At 33.6% G+C, this 21890-nt stretch overlaps 2 protein-coding genes, 1 long non-coding RNA gene and 2 other non-coding genes across 5 annotated transcripts in view; 1 reads left to right on the top strand and 4 right to left on the bottom strand.

The window, feature by feature from the left end:
- LOC100816657 (uncharacterized) overlaps window positions 1-466 on the top strand; it is a gene marked incomplete in the record, with an annotated part of 1744 nt that extends 1278 nt beyond the window's left edge. The window contains 1 exon segment of the mRNA XM_014765934.2: window positions 30-466. Coding sequence (XP_014621420.1) covers window positions 30-184 — 155 coding nt within the window.
- Window positions 467-4999: 4533 nt separating this feature from the next.
- LOC121173341 (uncharacterized) lies at window positions 5000-6524 on the bottom strand. The gene is made up of 2 exons (XR_005887983.1): window positions 5380-6524; window positions 5000-5270 (listed from the first exon to the last, which is right to left on the bottom strand). It is a non-coding gene; the product is annotated as an uncharacterized lncRNA (long non-coding RNA).
- Window positions 5005-5121, bottom strand: LOC112998889 (U5 spliceosomal RNA). Its single transcript, XR_003264068.1, has one exon. It is a non-coding gene; the product is annotated as a U5 spliceosomal RNA (small nuclear RNA).
- LOC112998885 (U2 spliceosomal RNA) lies at window positions 5894-6089 on the bottom strand. Its single transcript, XR_003264066.1, has one exon. It is a non-coding gene; the product is annotated as a U2 spliceosomal RNA (small nuclear RNA).
- Window positions 6525-8361: 1837 nt separating the features above from the next.
- On the bottom strand, window positions 8362-20767 carry LOC100787264 (trafficking protein particle complex II-specific subunit 130 homolog). The gene is made up of 21 exons (XM_003543213.4): window positions 20516-20767; window positions 19827-20056; window positions 18370-18551; window positions 17653-17836; window positions 17418-17508; window positions 17093-17253; window positions 16549-16638; window positions 16266-16427; window positions 15948-16009; window positions 15730-15820; window positions 14150-14313; window positions 13826-14036; window positions 13061-13606; window positions 12743-12955; window positions 12093-12486; window positions 11914-12004; window positions 11697-11781; window positions 10384-10573; window positions 9376-9668; window positions 9078-9168; window positions 8362-8964 (listed from the first exon to the last, which is right to left on the bottom strand). Exons 1-21 carry the CDS (start codon window positions 20577-20579, stop codon window positions 8783-8785), a joined length of 3777 nt encoding a protein of 1258 aa, XP_003543261.1. The 5' UTR covers window positions 20580-20767; the 3' UTR covers window positions 8362-8782.
- Between the last annotated feature and the right edge of the window lie 1123 nt (window positions 20768-21890).

Here is a 21890-nt window from a genome sequence, read left to right as displayed (position 1 = left end):
TCTAACCTCTATCAAGCTTCTGACGGCGGACGTGCTTCGGTTACAGGAATTGAAGATGGAAGACGTGAGAGTCTCCGAGCGTGTAACCGCCTTCATGGTCAGCAGCCACATTGTATCATTCCGGAAGCCCAGTCAGCACGTGCATGGTCCCGCCGAAGTTCGCTTGGATTGGAGATTATGCTGACGTGGAATTTTTATTTTTCACACTAAATAGACAAATATTACCAAATATATAAATATAAATATATATTACACTAAGAAATGTTTTGTTAATTTTTTTTCATTTTTTTTTAAATATGAGTAGATATCTGAAAGTAAAGTTATGGCTGGGGAGGCGAAGTCGAACCAGATGGTGAAAAAAAACAAAAATTATATGTAAAAAAAAAGTGAATAATGTGATGACAGATCTCGAGCCAGGTTTTTGTATATGGTGATGGTTATATAGATAGAAGTGAAATTTCCAGCACTTTTGGTGTATCTTAGTTGTTATTTGTTTTTTTATTATTTATTTTTGTGAAATTGATCTTTAGAATTAGTTGACCAAATTAAATTGGTACTACATGTTAATGAATGTGTGAAACTTGTCTTGTGTGTTTATGTTTTTGTTGCTATGGTTGCAGATTTTTCAAACGATTTTAATTATGACTAGCGGAAAAGCTGGTAATTGTGGATTGAATGGATTAATAGTAGCTAGGACAGGGACTTAGATGGGTAACTTTTGAATTTTAATTTCTATGCATGAATGAAGATGTCGTTGTCTTTTATTTAATTTCTGGGGTTTCGGTTTCGGGTTTCTTGCCTCCATGTGAGGTAGGATTCTATTAGAAAAGGTTGAAAGCTAATTGACGCTGAATGGATGGAAAAGAAAAAAAAAATAGTGATATTTCTATTTAGTACACTTAAAAACTTTGTGGAGGGTGTGGATTGAAATGATGGTGTAGATTGGTGACCCTGTTAAGGTGTCACAATCAGAGATTTTTCGATGGTGAAGCTTTAACAACATGCTGGAACGAGTTTGTTGGAAGTTTGCATCTCATGTTTTGGATTTGGAGTGTTAGCTAGTGATAGAGAACTGAAAATTGTTTGCCCAAAAATTTAATCTTGCCTCGTACCAAATTGGTTGATGTAGTCATTTTACTTTGGTTTGTTGCACCAATTTGGATGTGATCTTCAAAATTACTGGTATGGGTTCGTAAGTAATTATTATGGTCAATTAATTGAGCTATGTATAGCTTACATGATCTTTGTGGATTGTGGGGCTGTTGCTTCACTGTCAGTAGCTACTTGCTAGAGATAACAATTGAAAGGCAACAAGTGCTCAAGTGGATTCACAGCAGACATTTTGCTTCTTCTATCCTGGTCTTTGTTTTTTGTTACTTCTTTTATTTCCAATGAGAAAGATGCAGTAGTATCTTTTATAAGGATGGGAAGAGAGCATATGGACTAAAATTCCATGATTCAGTTGGTTTGATGCTTGGGTTCTTTACTTAAAGTATGAGATTTGATCTTTGATTTGGTCATTAAGTTATAATTAAATGTATTACTTTATCTAATTATGAGTTGATCTAATGGGAAAAAAATTAGTTCAATGTGAAATAAGAAAATAGATATCTTGTGATTGCATATAAAAAAAAAAAAATAGAGAGAGGACATGGAAGTGAGAAATATATGAAGGACATTGTGAAAAAAGAAAAATCTAACCCGCATTTACAATTCATGTCCCCTTAACCAATTGAATTTATTAGAGGAAACTGTCGTTGTCACTGTTTATTGATTATATTGCTTACTCTCAAATCAAAACCAGTAAATGAAAATTATATGGTTAGGTTCTTTTTCCTTATTGACATTATAATGGCTTAGATTATCTAAAACAGTAGCATTTCCCAGGACCACATGGTGCATGTGCTCCTCTAATCTGACACCAGAGGTGTATGGGGCCATACTGGCTAATCCCATAACCAGTGGCCACTTGGGACATGACATCAATGAGGCCATGATTTTCCCTTCTTAGGTTCAATGTAGATATCTCATTTTATTGGAAGATCACATTTTCAGAATTATCCATGTCATATATATAGTCTGGATCTCTTTTTTCCATTGTAATAAATAAAAGTAGCGATAAGGATTGGATTCTGAAATGACTAAGTTGAGATCCTTACTAATATAAAAAATCTGAAGGATAAATACCTTGATAATGTGCCACTTTTAGAGGGAGTCAGGTGTCAGAACCAAACTAAACAAGAGCTTTTGTCGGATGCGCTTAAGAAAATATCTCTCTTAATTCGTTCACTTGTTAAACTTGAAGTAGAAAACTGTTTGCTAATTTGATAGCAAAACTTGAAATCCATATCCTTTATGATTCGAACATTGAAATCCATTAGAAATTTGTCGTGATGATCTTAGATCCATGGACTATAAAGAGATGCAAAGTGGGGTGTGAATAAAAACGGGTAAATGCTTGTTAATTTCTACTTAAAAGCAATCATGATAACATTATCAACATAGAAGGTAAGCATCTACATTGAGAAGGTTAACTGAAGATAATAATCTTGTGTTGTAGAGATATATCTCACTATTTTTTCTTTTTCTTTCGGGGACCGGAGACATATCTCTATTCTCTCCATTTACCTAACTGATGTAAGTCTATTGCGTGTAGAGAAAAACATTCATCCAAACTTTAATGCAAGGTCCACAAATGCCTTAGACACGATAAATTCTGCTGGATCAATTTATTTATTTTTTATTGTTTTGAAAGTGAGATCAATGGTTGATTTTTTTATTATCATTAAAAAAAAACGTACAAACCAAGAAGGTTCTTATACATTTTCATATACATGTACCGTACACCGTTTGCAAACCTTGCCCCCATTTTGAAGCAGTTTGGTCAGCTGCTAGAACAATTTGCTAAGCAATCTATTTGGAAATGATCAAAAGGGGAAAATAATTGTACTAGGATAACTATTTTTTTTATAGGTAAATGCTAATTGTTAGTTTGATTAACAGAGAGAATCAAATTTGCGATATTTTCTCTCTTAACCATTTAATCAATTTTATATTTCTTATAGTTATTACTGTTAACTAGGAACCAAAACAATACATTCTCTTTTGTATAATGTATTTTATTATGTCACATTAATATATGTTGAAAATAGTATTCATATATTCTTTGTCTACTTCAACGTAACAAAAACGACTATATAAAATTTCGTGCTCTCTTTCTCTTTTAATTTTGATGCACTTTGTTCGCTTTGTGCCCGTGGCACAGTGGTTATGACGTACATGTTAACACAATTTCAGTTCCAAGTCTTTTACTAATGAAAGATGAAAAGTTGAAACGAATTGGATAAATTTGGCAATTTGGGATCACAAAGAAGCAAAAGATGAGAAGTGAGCAAGTTAATTTAGCAAACAAGGAGCATGGCGTGTCATGTGATCAATGCCAAACTGAACCAAACCACGACCTATGTGGATAAAAATAAAAAAGAACACCAAATTAATAGCATCACATTAATTAGTTCAATCCATGTGTCACTACTTCCATCCATGTGTCTCCTATTTCTCTTACAGCATCTCAAGAAAAATTAAATAGCCATGTTAAGCTGTTTGATTTGAAAATTGGTTGAGCTCATTCTCTGAAGTTGAGTGGTGCATTCCATGCATGAAGTGCACGCTGACCAATTTGTTTGGATGTTTTATACGCAATTAGCAATGTAGCATGTAATTATATGAGCCTATGACATTTTCTGTTTGTGATATTTTTTAACAAGATTTTTCATAGTGTGTTAGGAACAGATAATAAAATTTGATGTGGACTGCGATACATGTTGGAATCTTTTTGGGCTTGCAAGAGAAATAAAGTATTCTTAAATTATGTTTCACACTTGATTTAGTAGTATCATATCGTTGTTTGTATTCTCTCCACTTACGCAAAGCCCCAGTGCCAAGATTTAGGAAAAATATATCTATTGTGGCTTTTTCACAAAATAGGTGTATTTTGCTTTTAAAATTCCAAGAATAGTATAGTTTTAAAAAATTCAAGGTATATATTATATATCAACATTGTGAAAGTCAATTTTGGTTTTGTGGAGTCAATTTCAGACAATTTTGTCCCTTTTTAGTAGTTTTTCAAAACACCATATATTTTTTGACTGCCAAAAACCGTTAGAAATTACTTGCACAGAATTAAAATTGTCTTTGACAACGTGGATTTATATCCATGTTCTATGTAAACATTTTTTAGACTATACTATTTTGGTAACCTGTTTTTGGAAATTTTAAAATTGTACTCTAGAATTGAATCTATAAATTTACAGGTCCCTTTGGAGGTATATGAATTTTACAACACTGGAGATGGGGCAGCAAATTGTCTTCAACCAGGCATTGTTCGTTTATTTTAAAATTAGATAAAATTGTTTTTTAGTTTTGAGCAATTGAATGAGATATATACCTAAATTAATCTTAACCATAAATTTTACATTGGAATGTGTACTATGGTGGGAGACATTGATTTTGCGTATTTGTCAAGCGGGCACAAAGTAAGCCATGAAAGAAATAGTAGTAGTATATTCGATGAAGAACATTGATCTTCTAAACCATTGAGCAACATGGTAAGTAATGTACCTAAATCAATCTTGAGAAAGTCATACTCTCTATCTTAAAAACATATGGTGCTCTGCAATAATGTAGTTTGGTCTACCAAGAAAAATATTATACTGTCTTTCCTTTGCTAAAAACAATTATATTTTAGGAGTCTTCGTTTTCTGACCAATGCTCTTTTACAGCTAATCTGTGCTTAATCTGGTATGACACAATTAATTCACTGTAGTTCTGTTGCTATGTACAGACCCTATTTCCTAAAGTTGACGAATCTCGGGATTTGGTGATATTTTTCAATTTGATTTGAGTTCCATTATGTATGTTGATATATGTACATCAAATGCAAAACAACAGTATTGTAAAATCTACTAATCATTTAAGAATCAAACATTTTAACTAAGAATGCAGGGTCCTCTTTCAAAGACCCTATTACAAAAATTAGCGTATGCCGCTGTAGGTGACAAATACACGGTATTCTTTAGTAAAAGGCGAAAGAATAGTTCGCTTTGTAATTATCACACGGCTCCGAGAGATTTAACAAAAATAACTCTTTCTTTTTATAGCATAAAACTTGGTTCAACTTAGTACATTGCTCGATGTGGGCTTTGTTTTCGAAACATACACCCACGAGTCATTCAGCTTCACTCATTCCTGGTGCCCCCCAACTCAACATGCTGCATATAAAAATACTTCATCTTTCATCTGATTTTCTTGTCTTGCCTATTATTATTACATTCTTTAGATCTCAACATCTGAAAGCAAAGTAGGTAGAAGAAACTGGACCTTGGTTTAATTATACTTGGTGACTCGTGTGCATGTGGATAACCTGGATTCAAAAGTTACCAATAGAGACTTCGAAAGTTGAATTCCATGTTTTCGGAATTATACGGAGGTAGGGAAAGCATAACTTGATAATTTTTCATTAAAAAAAACATACATATTTGAAGAAAGGAGGATCTTTAACATGTTACAGTGTGTGTGTGCAGATAAAGATGCCATTTTTTTTTTTTGTCTATAATTGGAGCCAGTCCACTGCTGCTGACCGCATCATCGTCATCAAATATGAGAAGGCTGAACGTTTCTAAAGTCTTTTTTACTTATATAATATTTATTGAGTAAATATAAAATTTAATCCGCATAAATCTTGAAATAGTTGGCATTCATTTCTTAAAAGCCCAAGATATTTCATTTTCTGAACATACTGCAAATTTTGAAAAACTAACCTTAATCAAAAAACCTTAACCTATATAAACAAAATGCAGTGAACAATGAAAGCCAAAACCTGAAAACTGTTTTGCTGAGGAGTGCCAGGCCCAAGCTATAGTGCAACGCTTAGGCGACACTTGATGATTCCAGTAGCAAGCCACTGCGGTGAACCATCCCCCTCAAAAAATACATTTAATATCGTGTGGACCAATGGCCCACATATCAGATATTAAACTGATAAGAACAGATACTACACTTGATCTTAGCCAAAAGGCCGAGAAAGGTATGCTTAAGAATTTCAAGGATTGTTTGTTTTATAGCCAAGTCTTTGGCGCAGATTCTTTCTCATCGCCGGTGTGGGACTTGGGCAATAAGGAGTTAAGCGCCAACATACATAAGAACTTGGATTTTCTGCTACTACCTTCTCTTCAACCTCTACGTCTCTATATCTTTTCTTCATTCTTCCATTATCCTGATTCCTGCAAAAACAACTCTCTCTTTTCTTTCATTTCAAATTGAGCTTCAAGACAAAGTTGAAGCTAAACCAAATTCAACTGAAAACCAAACAAAAAGCTTTCTCAGTTTTAGTTTTTAAACAAATGTCGGGAGTCTCACAACTAAAAACTAAGTGTTCCAATAGTCATAAAATCCCACATCGCTTAGAAGTCAAGGCTATGGATCATTTATAAACATCCTCTCCTCTCAACCTTGACTATTGGATAAATGATCCATAACCTTGATATGATAGAATTGAGGTCAAAACACTAAGCATAGTTGCATGATTAGTGTTTTGAATCTTTCAAATATTCCAAAGCAAAATATATGAGCCCTTCTGAATTGCATTTTACACACAAACAAGTGAACAACTGTAAGTTTTTGTGTTGGAAAATATTCTCCATATAGAGCCTAGAAAGAAAATTGATAGAAATTGTTTGATGAATAGAAAGTTAGGGGAAATATTAATGAAGAAAGATAACAGGTTCTGATGCAAATTCATTTGGAAACATTTCATTCTCCTTGCAGAGTATTTTATATTGGTAAAGGCAACTCGAATATGAATGTTGTTGTTGAACAAGAATTATTAACATTATAATTACTTTATACTTTAAATTTGTTTTAATCTCCAAAAATATTACTATTTTAAGTCCACACAATATTCCTTACTCGATTTTCAAAAGCCTTTGGAGAAGCTGTGCACCGAACAAAACACTTACTTTTTCTTGACAACTGATCTTAGATTACCAACTCAATAAAAAAGCTATTACATTTATCTCCATCACTCTAAATGTGCTTTCTGCAGTGCTCTCAGCACTTATTTTTGACCTGTGTCACTTACCCTATCAGGCTTGGCTTTTCTGTTACCTTTCCTTCTCAAGGTCCTTCCCATTATCTCTGCCATTGTAGACTGATTCATGGTAAAAATGCTAAAAAAATTTGGATGGTGTTGTGGCACTCCGTTGTCTGGAATTTGTGGTTGTTGAGGAATTCTATCATTTTCAGTAGTGGCAACTATGATTTTATTTCCCCGTTGTTTGATTTTGATGAATGATGCTACCTGATTGATTATATAGATTTGGTGGTTGTTGGCAACGTGTGCTCACCCTGTTGAGAGCTCTGAAGAAACTTCTTCATTCTATACTTCGTGGAGGCTTACAGCTGATTTTTTTTCTGACTAAAATTAGTCACAAACAGCTTCAATCTAAGTGCACAACTTGACTTTCATTCTCCATGCCCAAGGTGCTGGGTGAAATGTGACTTTAACATCAGGAACATCTTGTTATCATCAATGTACACTAATTTAACTTACAATAAAAATAAATCAAATTGATAACTTTTTCATATCTTTGTTTTTCACGTTTAGCACCTTATCTAAAATTATTATTTCAATTTCTGTCTTAATGTAAAGACTTTTTCCCATATTTTTTTAAATCTATTTTCACTATATTTAAACACAAAAAATTAACAAAACTTTTTCGTGTACAAAATTTGAAATAATTCTAAAAAATCAAGTTAAAATATTTTTTTAATAATTTGTTTCAATATTTTATTTATTTAAAATTATTATATTTCAGTGGAAATATTAACTCTTATAACTTAATTTGAATGAAATAATTTTTTGACCCAACTTAAAGATCTTTTTTCAAAATTGTTATTTGTTTTTATTATATTTGGACACGGAATTATAATTTTTAATTCTCAAAATTTTAAATAATGCAAAAATCATATTAAGATTAAAAATTACTTTTGTTTTTAAGATTTTATTTATTTATTTTTAATTTTTTGAACACAAAATATCAACTTCATATCTTCTTAGTATAGAAAATTTAATAATGCTAAGAATCAGATTCACATGCAATACCATTTATATTGTATTAAAAATATATAAAAAAAAAAGTGGTATTACTGTGGTTTTAATGAAATTTAAGCTTCATACATGCAGACGTGTCAGCGTTCAACATGCAGTCATGAAGCATGCACCTCAAAAGTCGAATGCTATTTGCATTGAAGGAATGGACTATGAAGTTATAATCTTCGCCCCAGCAGTGATCAAATGGAATGTAGCATCCCAAATATAATTACCAATTTACCACGGTAGATTCGAAATTGTTTACAACGATTGGTATCTGTAATTCGATTTTTTGGGAGCAAAATAATGAAATTGTATATGGTGGTTCCTACCAACTTTTGTAATTTTGAGACAAAAGAATGTTATGGTCCGTGTATCTGTCTAATGTACAAGGAAGAGCACAAAATTCCACTGTACATGCGCCAAGGTTCCTGCTGCTGATACTTTGAGCAATGCATGAAGGCTACAACTACAAGCGACACAAATCCAACTACGGAGATTTTTAATGCAAAGAAATTAAAAGGCACAACGTTACACTTTCCTACTTAAACCAAAAAAATTCTCAAACATCTTAATAGCCTATGGAACACAAACTCAATCAAGATTGGGTGAAGACACAGTCACAGTGAAAACTCATGAATTAACTGGAATGCAGAAGGAGGAGCTGAGAGGCGGTGGCAAAACACAAACCAGATGTGGCCCAGCAGGTTTGCAGCTTATATTTGCCTCATCAACATCTGGCAGCCCAAGTACGGGAGGGTGAACATAACCAGCCACCAGTGGCATGCATAGTACCGAGATAACTATTCTTGCCCCTATCATCATAAGAACGCAATTCAAAGATCAAAAGGCATATTCAATACTTAAAATATGTTCCTTTCAGTTACTGAAAACAATATTTTCCTAAACTGTCAATATATCCAAGTACCTTGTTTTGTGGACAGAGATGCATATCCTCTTTTCCTCCCGGCTATCATCCAATTTCCAGAATTTGCATTTACCTCGTATAGCATCTCATCCTGTCAAAATCAAAAGCAAAATTGTGGCATCAAACAGAATAAAGTAAGAGTTTTAGAGAATCACACAATATTTATCCGGATTCAGGATTGAAACAACTCCACAGACACCATATATTTAACCAAGTTTCCTCTCCTGTTTCTCAAAAGAAAATACAGAGACAGAGGCATGCAGCATGTTGACATCATTTTCTGTTGATTTGGACTTACATTCTGTTTAGAAACTCCTTCCTCATCTAAATCCTTTAACCTTTCCACTCTCCATTGCATCTTAACTAGTTGTCCTACTCTTAGGCCATCTGAAGGGAGAGGAAGAAAACCAACAGCTAGGCATGGATCAAGCACAGGCCTTTGCAAAGTAATTGCACTCCTGAAGATTAACTCTTGTCTGGCACCATCAACTCCAGTAGATTCATTCATGACAGGAGGGTGAGCTCCAATTGTTCTATCGCCAGAAATTCCATATTTGACATTTAATATGCTTTCTGATTGCTTCCTGGCTTCTGTATTTTTGTTATGAAAAATCAAATCAGCTTATTAATTGAAGACATCAGGCTATTATAATTTCCACGAGTAAATACTTCTATTGGGACAAAAATGTGTACCACAGGTAAATCAGGATATCACTCAGCTTGTCAATTTGCAACATGCCTAGACCTCAGAAAAATAAAGAATGCCATAATGCTTTAATATTTTCGTAATATAACATTCTATTGACATGCCCCTCATGCTTAATGTCTAAAAACTCTTTTAAGGTAAAAAAACATGATAAATAAAATGAAAAAGTGACCACTGAGGTGGTAATATTATCAAAATTACAAATCAACTTTGCCTTCCTGTGAAACTAATAAACACTGGAAACCACAACGTTAGTCTTTAACATAGACAACAGGTCAAAGATAAAAGAACAAACGTTTTTCTTGCCTATTCAGAAAGATCAATGTTGAGTTTCAAAAGAAAAAAGAAATTAGTAGAGTTATTGACTGCTGCAATTGGCCAGAAATTATTGACTGCTGCAGTTGGCCAGAAATTATTGAACTTGAAATAGAATAAATCAACCAATCAGAAACCTCTGAAAATGGATAGAATTACAGTTCCCAGATTCTGCATTGATTATATAGTAACCTTATATTTAGGGCATTTATCAAATTATTTGGTGAGAACATATTAAAAGCAACAATAACATCACTTCACTGATCTCCGGAAAAATGAAATTACCTTCTGCATTTGTGTTGTCTAGGCAGATACTAAACAATATTCCTCCTTTGGAAGTGGGAGATATGTTTAGCGGGAAGAAACTTGAATTAGGTCTACCCTCAGTTTGTCCAGTATGAACAAATCCATCTTGAAGATCAAGCCAGGCATCATAAATGGTCAATGTAGCCTTTACTTCAGAGTGAAGTATTACCTAGAAGTCACATGACCCATTGAGTACTCTATCAACAAAAAAGAATAAGATGAAATCATAGAATTTTAGTGGTTAAAAATGTCTCCGTGAGAAAATATTGTTACATTGTTGTATAGATATATAAAAATCTTCAAACAAGTAGAAAGCTCAAATTAACTTAGATTTTCATTTATTATTACCAGTTGAATGTTTTCATAAATAAACCATCCAAAATCTTAACCTGTTTGGGAAGGCATAGGAATGATTTTATATTTAACACGTCTCCTCATGCAAGAAACCTTTGGACTTGAAACATGGACAATGCACAAGTCTACACTACCTTGTGTTAAAAAATTTATTTAGAAGAATGCAGGATGGTTATAGAGGTTTTGATACCATGTCAAACCAATAATCCCAAAAAGTAACTAGTTTGGAGAAGCACCTGAATGGTTTTATATGAACAAATGTCAACAATGGCCTGATTAAGTTTTGGAGCATCTTACGATGAGCTGCTATTGTAGCCTTGTTAAAACACTGACCTTAAGTACTATGATATTTGTCATGAATCAACCATTCCAAAAGCTTAAAGTTGTAAGGTAAAGGCACATGAATGTGTAGTAACATATTTAACATAGCATGTCATGCAAGAGCCCTTTGGGCTTTAAGTGTGGAAATGCACAGGTCCCCTACCTTGGGCTTAAACTCAACTTCTTAATAAAAGAATGGAAACAACAATGATTAAATTCTAGACCACTTGGTCATAGAAGCTCTGATATCATGTCATTAACCAACTGTCTTAAAAACTAAAGCTGTTAGTTGAAGGGGTGTATGGTTTTATATTAACATTTAACAATACTTCAACAATACTAAAAGATGTAAACAAAACTTAATGCTAAAAGTGCATATTTTTTATGATGGTTAAGTACATGAAAAACCCTTTAAGATTTACAAATTCAATCAATCTTTCATTTTTTTTCTCTTCAGGTAGCAATCAAAGTGACTTCAAATGAAAAAAAAAAGGCAATGAATGTATTATTTCCAATTTTGTCACAAAAAGCATTGGAAGGATTTAATTCGTGACAGTTGTCAGCCTATTGTCCATAATCAAGTGTAATTAAATAATTATGAAAATAAAGACCCATACCTGCAGAAGCAGGGTACCATCATTGCATTTATCAGTAACACGTGTCCTCACATAGAAAGGATACGTAAAATGCACTGCTAGGGTCCTGGGTATCAAGGTAAGATATTAAGTAACTAGGACAGAGCACGCAAAAGCCAGATGCATGGCATTCATAATTCAACAGTTGTATGATATATTATGATGATTAAAACATAAGAACAACGGAAAATGGAAAAACCTTTCAAATATCTGATTGTGGAATGCTCCAAATTCAAGTTTCAGAGCTATTGTTCTCATTCCATCTACAATACTTTCTCTCCTTGTTGTGGCTGGAAAGAGAAACAAAATAAGTACATCTGGTTAAATTTAAAAAGTGCACATGTATGAAGCCATCGAAACTCGTGTCACCATCTTAACCTGAAGAAGATCCTCTGCTGAGCGTGTCACTGATGGCACGAACCAGAACCCAAAGAATAGAAGGAGTGTCACTTGCCCAATTTGGAAATTCTATTTTACCATCATGAAGAGTCAAACATTCAAATTTTTTATCAGAATTTAGAGTTCTTATCTGAGCACCATCATTCTGCACCTGGTCATCATCACCCCGAGATACACCAGCAGCATCGGTTTCCATCTCAATTACATGCAACTCTTTAATCTCCAACCCTGGACCAGTATCAATATGCAAGACAGCAGCTTTGAGCGAGTAATTTACAGGTCGAACTAAAATGCCAACCCATTGGTCTTCATTTATCAACAAAGCAGATGAAACAGCAGCATCAAGATCAACAAGGGCTCTAGGTTTGAAAACCTAAAAAATGATAAATGGCATTTTTAGATAATTAACTCTAAATTCTTTTTTTTTTGTCACTAAAAAGATTAACAGCACTATGGCAAACAAATGACAGATTATAATTATCAGAAAATATATAAAATCAATTTAAGTTAAAATTATGTATTGATCAAGAGGAAAACAACAAAGGAAGGAAAATAATATAAATAAAAAATCCCTATTTTCTGTTGAACTGTCATATTCCATTTCTTTTTTCATCTTGTTAAAAGCCTACCTTCAGAATGGGTTTAGCTGGCTTTTCATAACTCATAAAATCATCACTATCAGCGGGACCAACTTTTGAAAAACTATGAGATCTAAACCTCAAATGCCCAATCTGCCCAGTAAGAACTCCGAGAACATAAGATCCTGGTTTCTGAGGTGGTAGATTCAAGGTAATAGTATTCCGACCAGGGTGTAACACAATGGCTGTAGAACTCTTCAATGCCTAAAGCAATTTAAATAGCAGAGTTATTCAGAGAGGAAATAATTAAAAACTATAAACTTCTCATACTGTAGTTAAAAATGTAAAATAACACCTAACAACAAATACCTTTACACCTTCATCGGTATTATATGTTGCATTTAATGTAAGACTGATTGAATCGAGAGTTATATCATCTGGAAAACCACTCCATACGGTTACAGAAAGGATGCCAGGATCCCTATCACATAACTCCAATGGAGGCCCAGGATTTCCAGAAAATGTAACTAATGATGATACATCAAGAGGTACAGGGTCCTTCATTTCGCTATGAGCAAGACGAACAACTTCTGACTGAAAGGCTTGGCGCTCCTTGGTCAAAAATAATCCTTCATCAAGAGAAAGTAACCTCACACAAGATAATAAGTAGCCAGCTTGATCATTAAGACTCTTCTGACACTCAGCTAAATTGGGAAGGACCTCAGCCAACAAATCCTGCCATCCTTCACCAGCATACAGTGCACAAACCTTCTCATATGACTTTGCCGCTTGATCAAAACATCCATGCTTAAAATCCACAGCTGCTATCTCACCATCAAGGACAACACCATGTCTTTTCCACCAGGAACGATGATAATTGTCAGCAGCACCTTTAGTTAGCTCTAAATATTTTTGCTGCCCGCAACAAGAGAAGGACAAGAAAGGAAATTAATCATGTCAAATAGCAATAAAATATTAACAAACATATTTACAAGTATTCAAGATGTATTCATTAGGGGGAAAATGTAAAACACACAATCAGGGACATGGATATAAATTATGAGAAACTCTCATTGAGGGATTTTAGAAAATCATTCCAATGAGCTTTTGCTATCCATCAGGCCTAGATGATACCTCAAACTCCTCGGATGATGATAATGATTTCCCCAGTTCTGGATTAGAAATTGTTTGCTTCAAAGCATGCTCAGCAGCAACAAAAATCTCAGCAAGCCTCATTGGTCGGTCAATTGAGCTATCAAAGTTTCCTGGTGAAGAATTTGTACGTGACATGGAACTTGCAAGTGCTTTTTGTGGTGACATTCTAGTGGATGCATCAAAACCTGATCTGTCAGCATACAAATCAGATTGATAAAACCCAAATTGTAACAGAAAATATAGGATTTCTGAACAGTTCACTAAAAAGGAATCCATCTGTAACAATATATAGCACTTCATTACCCATCCATTGGACCCTGGCGACTGTCAAATATTTCAGACACATTTCCAGCTGAAAGTGAAGCCCTCCGCCTGTTGGCCTCTCGTAGAAGAACAGTAGGTTCAAGAGGCAGGGGTTTCCTCTGGATACCAAAGTGCTTGGTTCTAGAAGTTGTTTGTAGAATCAGCTGCAGAGGTATAATCATATTATTTAAGGTAAAAATATGATGGGTAAAAATCTCAGGAAACAAATAATAAATATTAAAACATACATTTGTTCAACCCATTTCATATGTAAATATTTCTTCTTACTATTTTAAGTGAAATTCTAATTCTGTTAAAGGAAAGTGTTAGGATGTTCCAATATGGGTAAGGGCATAAAGGGGACTATAGACTATAACAAACCTGCATATGTGGCAAAAAGTGTGGGAAGTATTGTGAGTATGTTGGATATAAGGGAAGAGAGGGGAAATCAGAGGGTTGGTAATCATTTGGGTAGTTGTGAGTGTCTATTGCCACAGGGCAGAGAAGTTTTCCTACTCTGATTTGTTTTCTTTCATTTTCAGTTTCTGATTTTCAGAAAATTATCAAAAATATTTTTCAGTTCCTATCAGAAACAAAAGCATCTTTCCCACTTCTAATTAAGAAAAATATTTCTAATTTATAATACGGGAATAAAGAAAATGACAAACACCTTTAACCAAGAATTAAGTGAAAAAAAAGTGGAATTGAAACAGTTAAATGAAAACATAGCCATATGCTGTTTTAAGGTGCCTTTTGGCTGGTGCAAAAAATGTGGGCTTCTATGGAAAAATCTTTCAATTCCAATAACCTGTGAATTATGATATGATATATTCCCCAGCTCATGATCCTAAACAGATCTATAGTGAAAATTGCTTTGTTCAGTGATGGAGGCTAGACAGACCAGTTAATAAAAAATATCATGACTGTTATAAATTACATTATATAATTCACATCATCTTTGATGAGAAGATTCAACAAAATTTTATGTTGACTATTGGCTGCCATACAACCCTCCTCTTTTTTATAGGCTAGGAACCAGACTTGAGATGACTACATCTTCCATTGCCAGTAAGTATTTTGACATTAAACAGAATTTAGCAGGTGTGGAAAAGCATTATAGTGTGATAGCCCATGACCACCTATTAAGAAAGTTTATTTGAGGAGGAATAGAGGCACAACAGAGGATCATTCCCTTAGAATAGATCATAACCATGCAACGGACTAACAGCAGCTAGTTAGTTAGTTAGTTATAGAATAGGGTGTAAAAGAATATTAAATCGTCTGAAAAGGAGAAGAGAGAGGCATCGAAAATTGTATTTGGGAATTGTTGGAGAGAGTATTGGTCTCTCAAATACCAGTGACCGTATTGTGTTTATTTCTGTTTTCCTCTACTCTGCCACCACCCTGGTGATGGGCCAGGGGAGACGAATTCCTAATAAATATCCATTTTCCTACTTCTTCTGAACCATTTGCTATCAGAGACATAAGAGATGAGCAATTTTTCTGTTAAAAAATAAAATGTCTGTTGTGTTGGGTCACAATCTTCTGTGATGTCATACTCATAATTATGACTACAATACCTTTTCTTTCTCAAGCACCTCTGTTGATGTGTCAGCAGGAACTGAAGGCCAGACAGCTGGCTTAGGCCAAGGTAGCAAGCTGAGGGAAGCACTGCTCAAAAGGAAAGAAATAGCTATTAAACTTGAAGAATGATACCAACTGTGATGTAACTAATCTTGCATTACATGATTAACTAATGCAAGAAAAAATATTGGCCTTCTAATTACAAAAAATGTACCTGTTGACAGGACTTCTTTCTATATCAGTTCCATATCCAATTAAATAGGCAAGCCTCATGAACTGTCAAGATAGATAAAAACATAAAATTCACAAAGCAATCCTAGTTAACAACGGTATAGCATAGACAATATCAATGTAGATGATAATCCACATTACAGAGAAAAATGAGGAGGAAAAAAGGAGTTAAGAGAGACCACTGATTCAACTCCATTTCCAAATGGTGTATTTTGGTCATTGGAGTTGTCTCATTTAAAGAGTGCATCAAACAAACCAAAATAGATATCCAGTCTATTTACCAACTTCTTGAGAATCCTACCTTAACTCTAGCTAGAGAATATAGGTCACCCAGAAGACGAAAGAACTCCTTCTCTACGTCAGGCGCCACATGTCCATCATTATAATTAGAAGTGGTTGCTTCAATTAAAGCCAAGCAAGCAGTTGTTACCCAGACTTCACGCATACAAAAAGGCAGAATACGCTGAGAAGAAACATCATCTTGAAGTCAAAATGGGAGAAATAAAAAAAATATGCAACTCAAACTGGAATAATATAGTAATATACACTTGAAGAGGGCATATGAAAAACAGAAAATCAAATACCTCATGCAATGCCAAGGATTTGGAGAAGCTTATTATGAATGAATAGCCACGTGACGCAGCCTCAATGGGACGATTTAACTTGAATAAGAGCTGCAAAATGACAGCAAAGTAGTAAGCCATAGAAAGTTAAATTAGGTATTCAGTTAAAAGGATAGTTCCTAGCAATAATAGTGTTTGAACCCAAAATGTCAATGAGAACACAACAAGACAATTGTCTAATTGGCTTAAGACATTACAATTTTAAAAGTAAGAACATCTCTATATCAGTGACTAAGGCCAAATAGATAAAACTTTAGGGACTAAAATTGGAATAGAACTTTAACCATTAAATGATTTTGTTGCAAGAAAGAACTCATGATATATGAAAATGAATGTTTTTTCTTCTATTTAAAAATATCATAAATAATACAAGTAAAGAAGCATCCTAGCTTGTAAGCATCAAAGACGACACAAAGGACAAAATCATTCTAAATTTGCTTTAGAACTAAGCTGCTAATATATGTAACATGTTTTATGTTATACAAGTGCTCCGGGCAGGGCACACCTTTGACTGACAGGCAAATAGATACTGTCTGAATTCAAACTCCTGAAATGAGTCCTCTTGAACAATCTGTGTCAATGCTTTATTTCCTGGATTAACCAATGCTGCTTGATCGTCACCATGATCTGCCCCTCCAAAGTCTCTCTGCTTTCCAGTCATGTTAACTGCATTAATTCCAGTTATATTTGAATCATTGTTTACAGGAGATTTTCTGTCAGACACAAGATTTAATGTTCCATATAGGTGTCTAAAGCACAATTCTGTCAATCTAAACATCAACTTTTCTTTACTACAACAGCAACAGAGAAGGAAACTAAGCATCATGCACCTGTTTCAAGATAGCAGAGTTCTAGTTCATCATATTCCCGTAAGGCATCTTCATGAAGGTGAGCCATTTCAAACATAAAAGCCAAGCTTTCCTGAGCAAAGAATACAAATTTGTTATAAGACTCCAAAAGATCCTAGAATATGCAGAAAGGAACAATTTATAAAGAACAATAAAGGTTGGACTTTCAGAACCATTTATTGCACTTTAAACTATAATTCATCACAGCAGGATCAACCTTAAGAATGAAAAAGTTGCAGAAGTTCCAGACTGGCATGAGGCGCTGTTCACTGAGCTTTCGTATCTCATCCTCATAAAATTGTACACGCCTATCCAGGGTATTTCTGATGCATTCCATTATCTTTGATTCTAGATCCTCCCAAAAGTTTGCTTCAGGGAAATGCATATCATATTTGCAGCATCTAGATGAGGAAGAAGCAGTGTTAAAAGCATCAAAAGGGAAAGAAATTAAGTTGTCACTAATGCAATTAAACTAAACAGTAAACAACATAAACAATCTTTTATTTCACTCACAAATGGTTATTATTTCTGTTTGATAACTGATTTTTCCTAACTCTACCATCAAAATTTTCAACCACTTACACGTGTAACGTAAACAGTTGACTCCATAATATTTATGGAAGAAAAAATACACAATATTGGACAAATATCCTCTATTGAAAGCAACTACAAGATTTACCCTTGAAGCTAAATTTCCAAGCACCACTTTTGCTTTTTATATCATCACATCAAGTTCATAATAAGCAAAACAGTATGCAATTAAATAGTTGTTAAGATTCTTAAACGTTGACCATAAGCTGTAATATCTATGAAAAGTTGACAAAACATTGACTTGAAAAAAAAGATTACAAACTATCAGCCAACAAGTCATTCAAACTTCTATTGGGGAATGGGAGAGTGCACTTGTAGCAAAAGTCCAATTTTTCAAGTTTACCTTTCTCTTTTTTTGGTGTTAAACTCAACTTCAAGTTTAGCATATACTTTCTTTGCCATTTTGCTTGCCTGATCATTAGCTGGATGAGCTTTAGATACAAATACAATGAACCACTCCTTTTCATCATTTTGGATAATTAATTTCAAGCGTGGTTTAAGGATGGTTTTAAACTCATCCAGATCCTGGGAACAAAAAATAAGAGTTAAACTACACATTAGATCCCACAACTGAATGAAAAAGTGAACAAACTATACACCAATAATTTATTAACTCCGTGAAATAAAGCTCCTTATAATGGATTTTGGCATCAGATTACCAATAATTACTGTTCCAGCATTTGAAAAACTCACAAGAAGCAAGAAAACTAGCCATACATCAGGCTAATTCAACATAACCAACAGCATTTAAAATGCAATCTTCAAGCCAACAAAAATTACAAATGACGAGTGAGAAAAGCATGCAGAAGGAAATCAAGTCAAATCCAATGAGATAAAATGGATTCATGATAGCAACTATCATGGCTCTGAAGACTGAATTTTAAATAAAAAAATAAACAAACAAATAGGATGTCATGGAACTAGTAATCATAAAAGCTAAAGTTATCAGGTGCAAATCAAAAAATGAGGTTTTCCCCTATAAGGCACTTAAAAGCTCATTGGAATTGAAGCTAGGACAAAGTATTCACACACAATTACCTTGTGCTAAAACAATATAATTATAACAATGGATCAGCTAGGATCAAATTTCAGCTCCCTTAATTAAAAAGGCTGCATACCATGTAAGAAACCAGTCATCCTAAAAGCTGAAAAGTTAAGTGCAAGCCCCAAAAATGTGTATAAAACAGACACACTATTATATTTGATGACATATTTTTTTCCTTACTGGAAAGGGATAAGACTGAAATTTTTCCAATCAAAAGTAAAAAAGTAAAAGTACCAAACTATGTAATCAATTTTATCAGATGTACTCCAATTATATGTAATTCACTGACCCAATAAAAACCTTTCTTTCCACTTGCTAACAATTGAATGAAGATGTCAAGATGCTTTGCATGTTATTTACCTATTACTTATGTTTTTTTATCTCCCATTCAGTTGCACAAAATGTAGCCTCACTAAGAACATGTTTGAGTAAATGGCTTATTTAAGCACTAATACAACAAGAGTTTGTCAAATGAGAGCTTATTCATGAGCTTTCTTATGATGCTTATTGCAATGAGCTAAAAAGAGCTTATTGAAATAAAAGGCCATAAATCATTTTCATAAGACCAAACAAGCTCTGTAAAAACTCTTCCAAACACTCCTAAGTTATATATCAAAAACATCCATGTGAAGTAAATGATCACAATGCAACAGCAAGCTACAAACTATGGTAAAAATCATAGTGGGTCTCCCACTTAAAACAGTACAACTTTCTGGTAGATTCTAAAAAACGTAATCAACAGGAAATCACATTACCTCACAGGTGACAAGTACAACAGTCACATACGGCTCTCGAAACCAAAATAAAAATTGCTCCTGAGGGAACCGGCTACGGAGTCTTGAATCGGTGGTTAATATGAACTCGGCCGGCAATGTGTCAACAAATACAGGGTTCCGCGTCTTGTTATTCAAAGTCGCCCGTTTGAACGGCAAACGCCCCTCAAAAGCAGGCTTGACAGTTGGCCACAGGTCACTCACATCCTCCACTGAGAATCATTTTGGTAAAGCATCAATGTAAGGTCACACACGCGCACGTACATTCAGATCAATCATAGCCTACATCTATTGTATATTACTGTTTCTGCTTAGTCACAACAGTGAACACGGTTGAGGCTATTTTTGCAGTTGCCAATGGACCTCTTAAAATGATCACCATAATACATTGAAATTGAAGTGTTACTGAGCTTAATTGTTAGGATTTCGTTTCATTTCGATGATTAACATCAACAACTATTGACAATACTAATATCAGAAGCCATAACAATAACTTGTTGATAAAAACAACTAAAAGCCCTACACCGCGATTTAAAATTCGTAGTTGAAAAAAAACACGGAACGAAACGGAGCATTTCTATGTGATTGTGAATTCGGAAAATGCTCGGAAAGAACGAAGGAGATTGGATCTTCGGTTAGAGAGCGAAGAGATGAAAATAGCAATGAAATACCTGAAATGACAAGGCGATCCGAGGTGTTCTTAATAGTCTGGAACTGAGCGAGGAAGTTGGCCATGCTGGATCTGAAGAATCAGCAAAGATCCATGGAAATGAAATCACAGAGAGAGAAGAAAGTGCGGTGGTGCAGTGAGTGAGAATGTTGAGTTCGATGAGCGAGTTCGAGTATGAAGAGTTCGGAACTTCAGAGTGTGAGAGGTCACGGCCCGCAGAGTATGAGAAGAATTTAGAGACCAAGTTTTTATTGAGTTTTCTATACCAAAAAAAAAAGGTTTTATTGAGTTTGTTTATTTAGTAATTTATTTAGTTTATAATATAAAATATTTGACTAAATTATAAATTTGTTTGACTATAAATGAATTTATTCAACTAGTTTGTAGCATTATTTCATACGTTTCTTACAGTAGTACATAAACTTATATCCTTTTTTTCATTATTATCATTAACATCTTAATAAAATTCTTCCCTTATCTCCCCTCAATGAAAAAAAAGAAAAACCTTACCTCTATAATCACCTTTACAATATTCATTTCTCTCTAAACCAATGTCATCCACCCACCCCAATCTCTTTGATCTTTAAACAAAAGCTATGATCACTTAAAAATATGTTTTTATCTATGAAACAAAAATATATGAAAAATATATATAATCATATCCTTTTATATCAATGTACTCAAATAGTTCAAAAACTAAATATGTCATTTTAATAAACTAGCTTAATACCTTGATCTTTCAACTAAAAAATAGGTTTTACCTTTTAATTAACTCTTAATTTTAATTAGCTTATTAAATATTTTTACTAAATAAATCCGATGTAACAAAGTTTTTAGTTCTCCCAAGTTTGGTGATTTAAGAGGAAATATTATCTCATTTTCTTTTAACCCTTAACAAAAATTGTAAGATTACATTTTGGATTTAATTACTTGTGTAGGAGACGGCTAGAAGTTATGCAACAAGTCATATGGATGACGTAATATGATACTCTTAGATAAGCCAGATTGAAAAGGTAATATCCATCTATGAGCTTAAAATGATATGAAAATAATTTTTAGTATGAAATTTATTATTATTTTAACATACCATTATTCTTTTATATATAAGAGTGCATGTAAATATTAAATTAACGTAAGAATTGTTGTGCATAGTGCATACTAATAAGGCAATACTTTATTTCTGTGTTTTGTTAAGCATTTACATATTTGATTTAGAATTTCTTTTAATTCTAAGTCAGATGTGAAAAAGTATTTTTTAATTTATTGGATTAAAAATTAATTATGTTTGCAATGTTTGATTGACATTAGTTTAAAAAGATTTTACATTAAGAAAATTAAACATGAATTATTCAATTAAATAAATCATTATTTTACAT

The sequence above is a fragment of the Glycine max genome, chromosome 13, assembly GCF_000004515.6.
Source record: "Glycine max cultivar Williams 82 chromosome 13, Glycine_max_v4.0, whole genome shotgun sequence".
In the NCBI taxonomy this organism is placed as follows: Eukaryota; Viridiplantae; Streptophyta; class Magnoliopsida; order Fabales; family Fabaceae; genus Glycine; species Glycine max.
The sequence above is the reverse complement of the archived record's forward strand: the minus strand, read 5'-3'. Positions and strand labels throughout refer to the sequence as shown.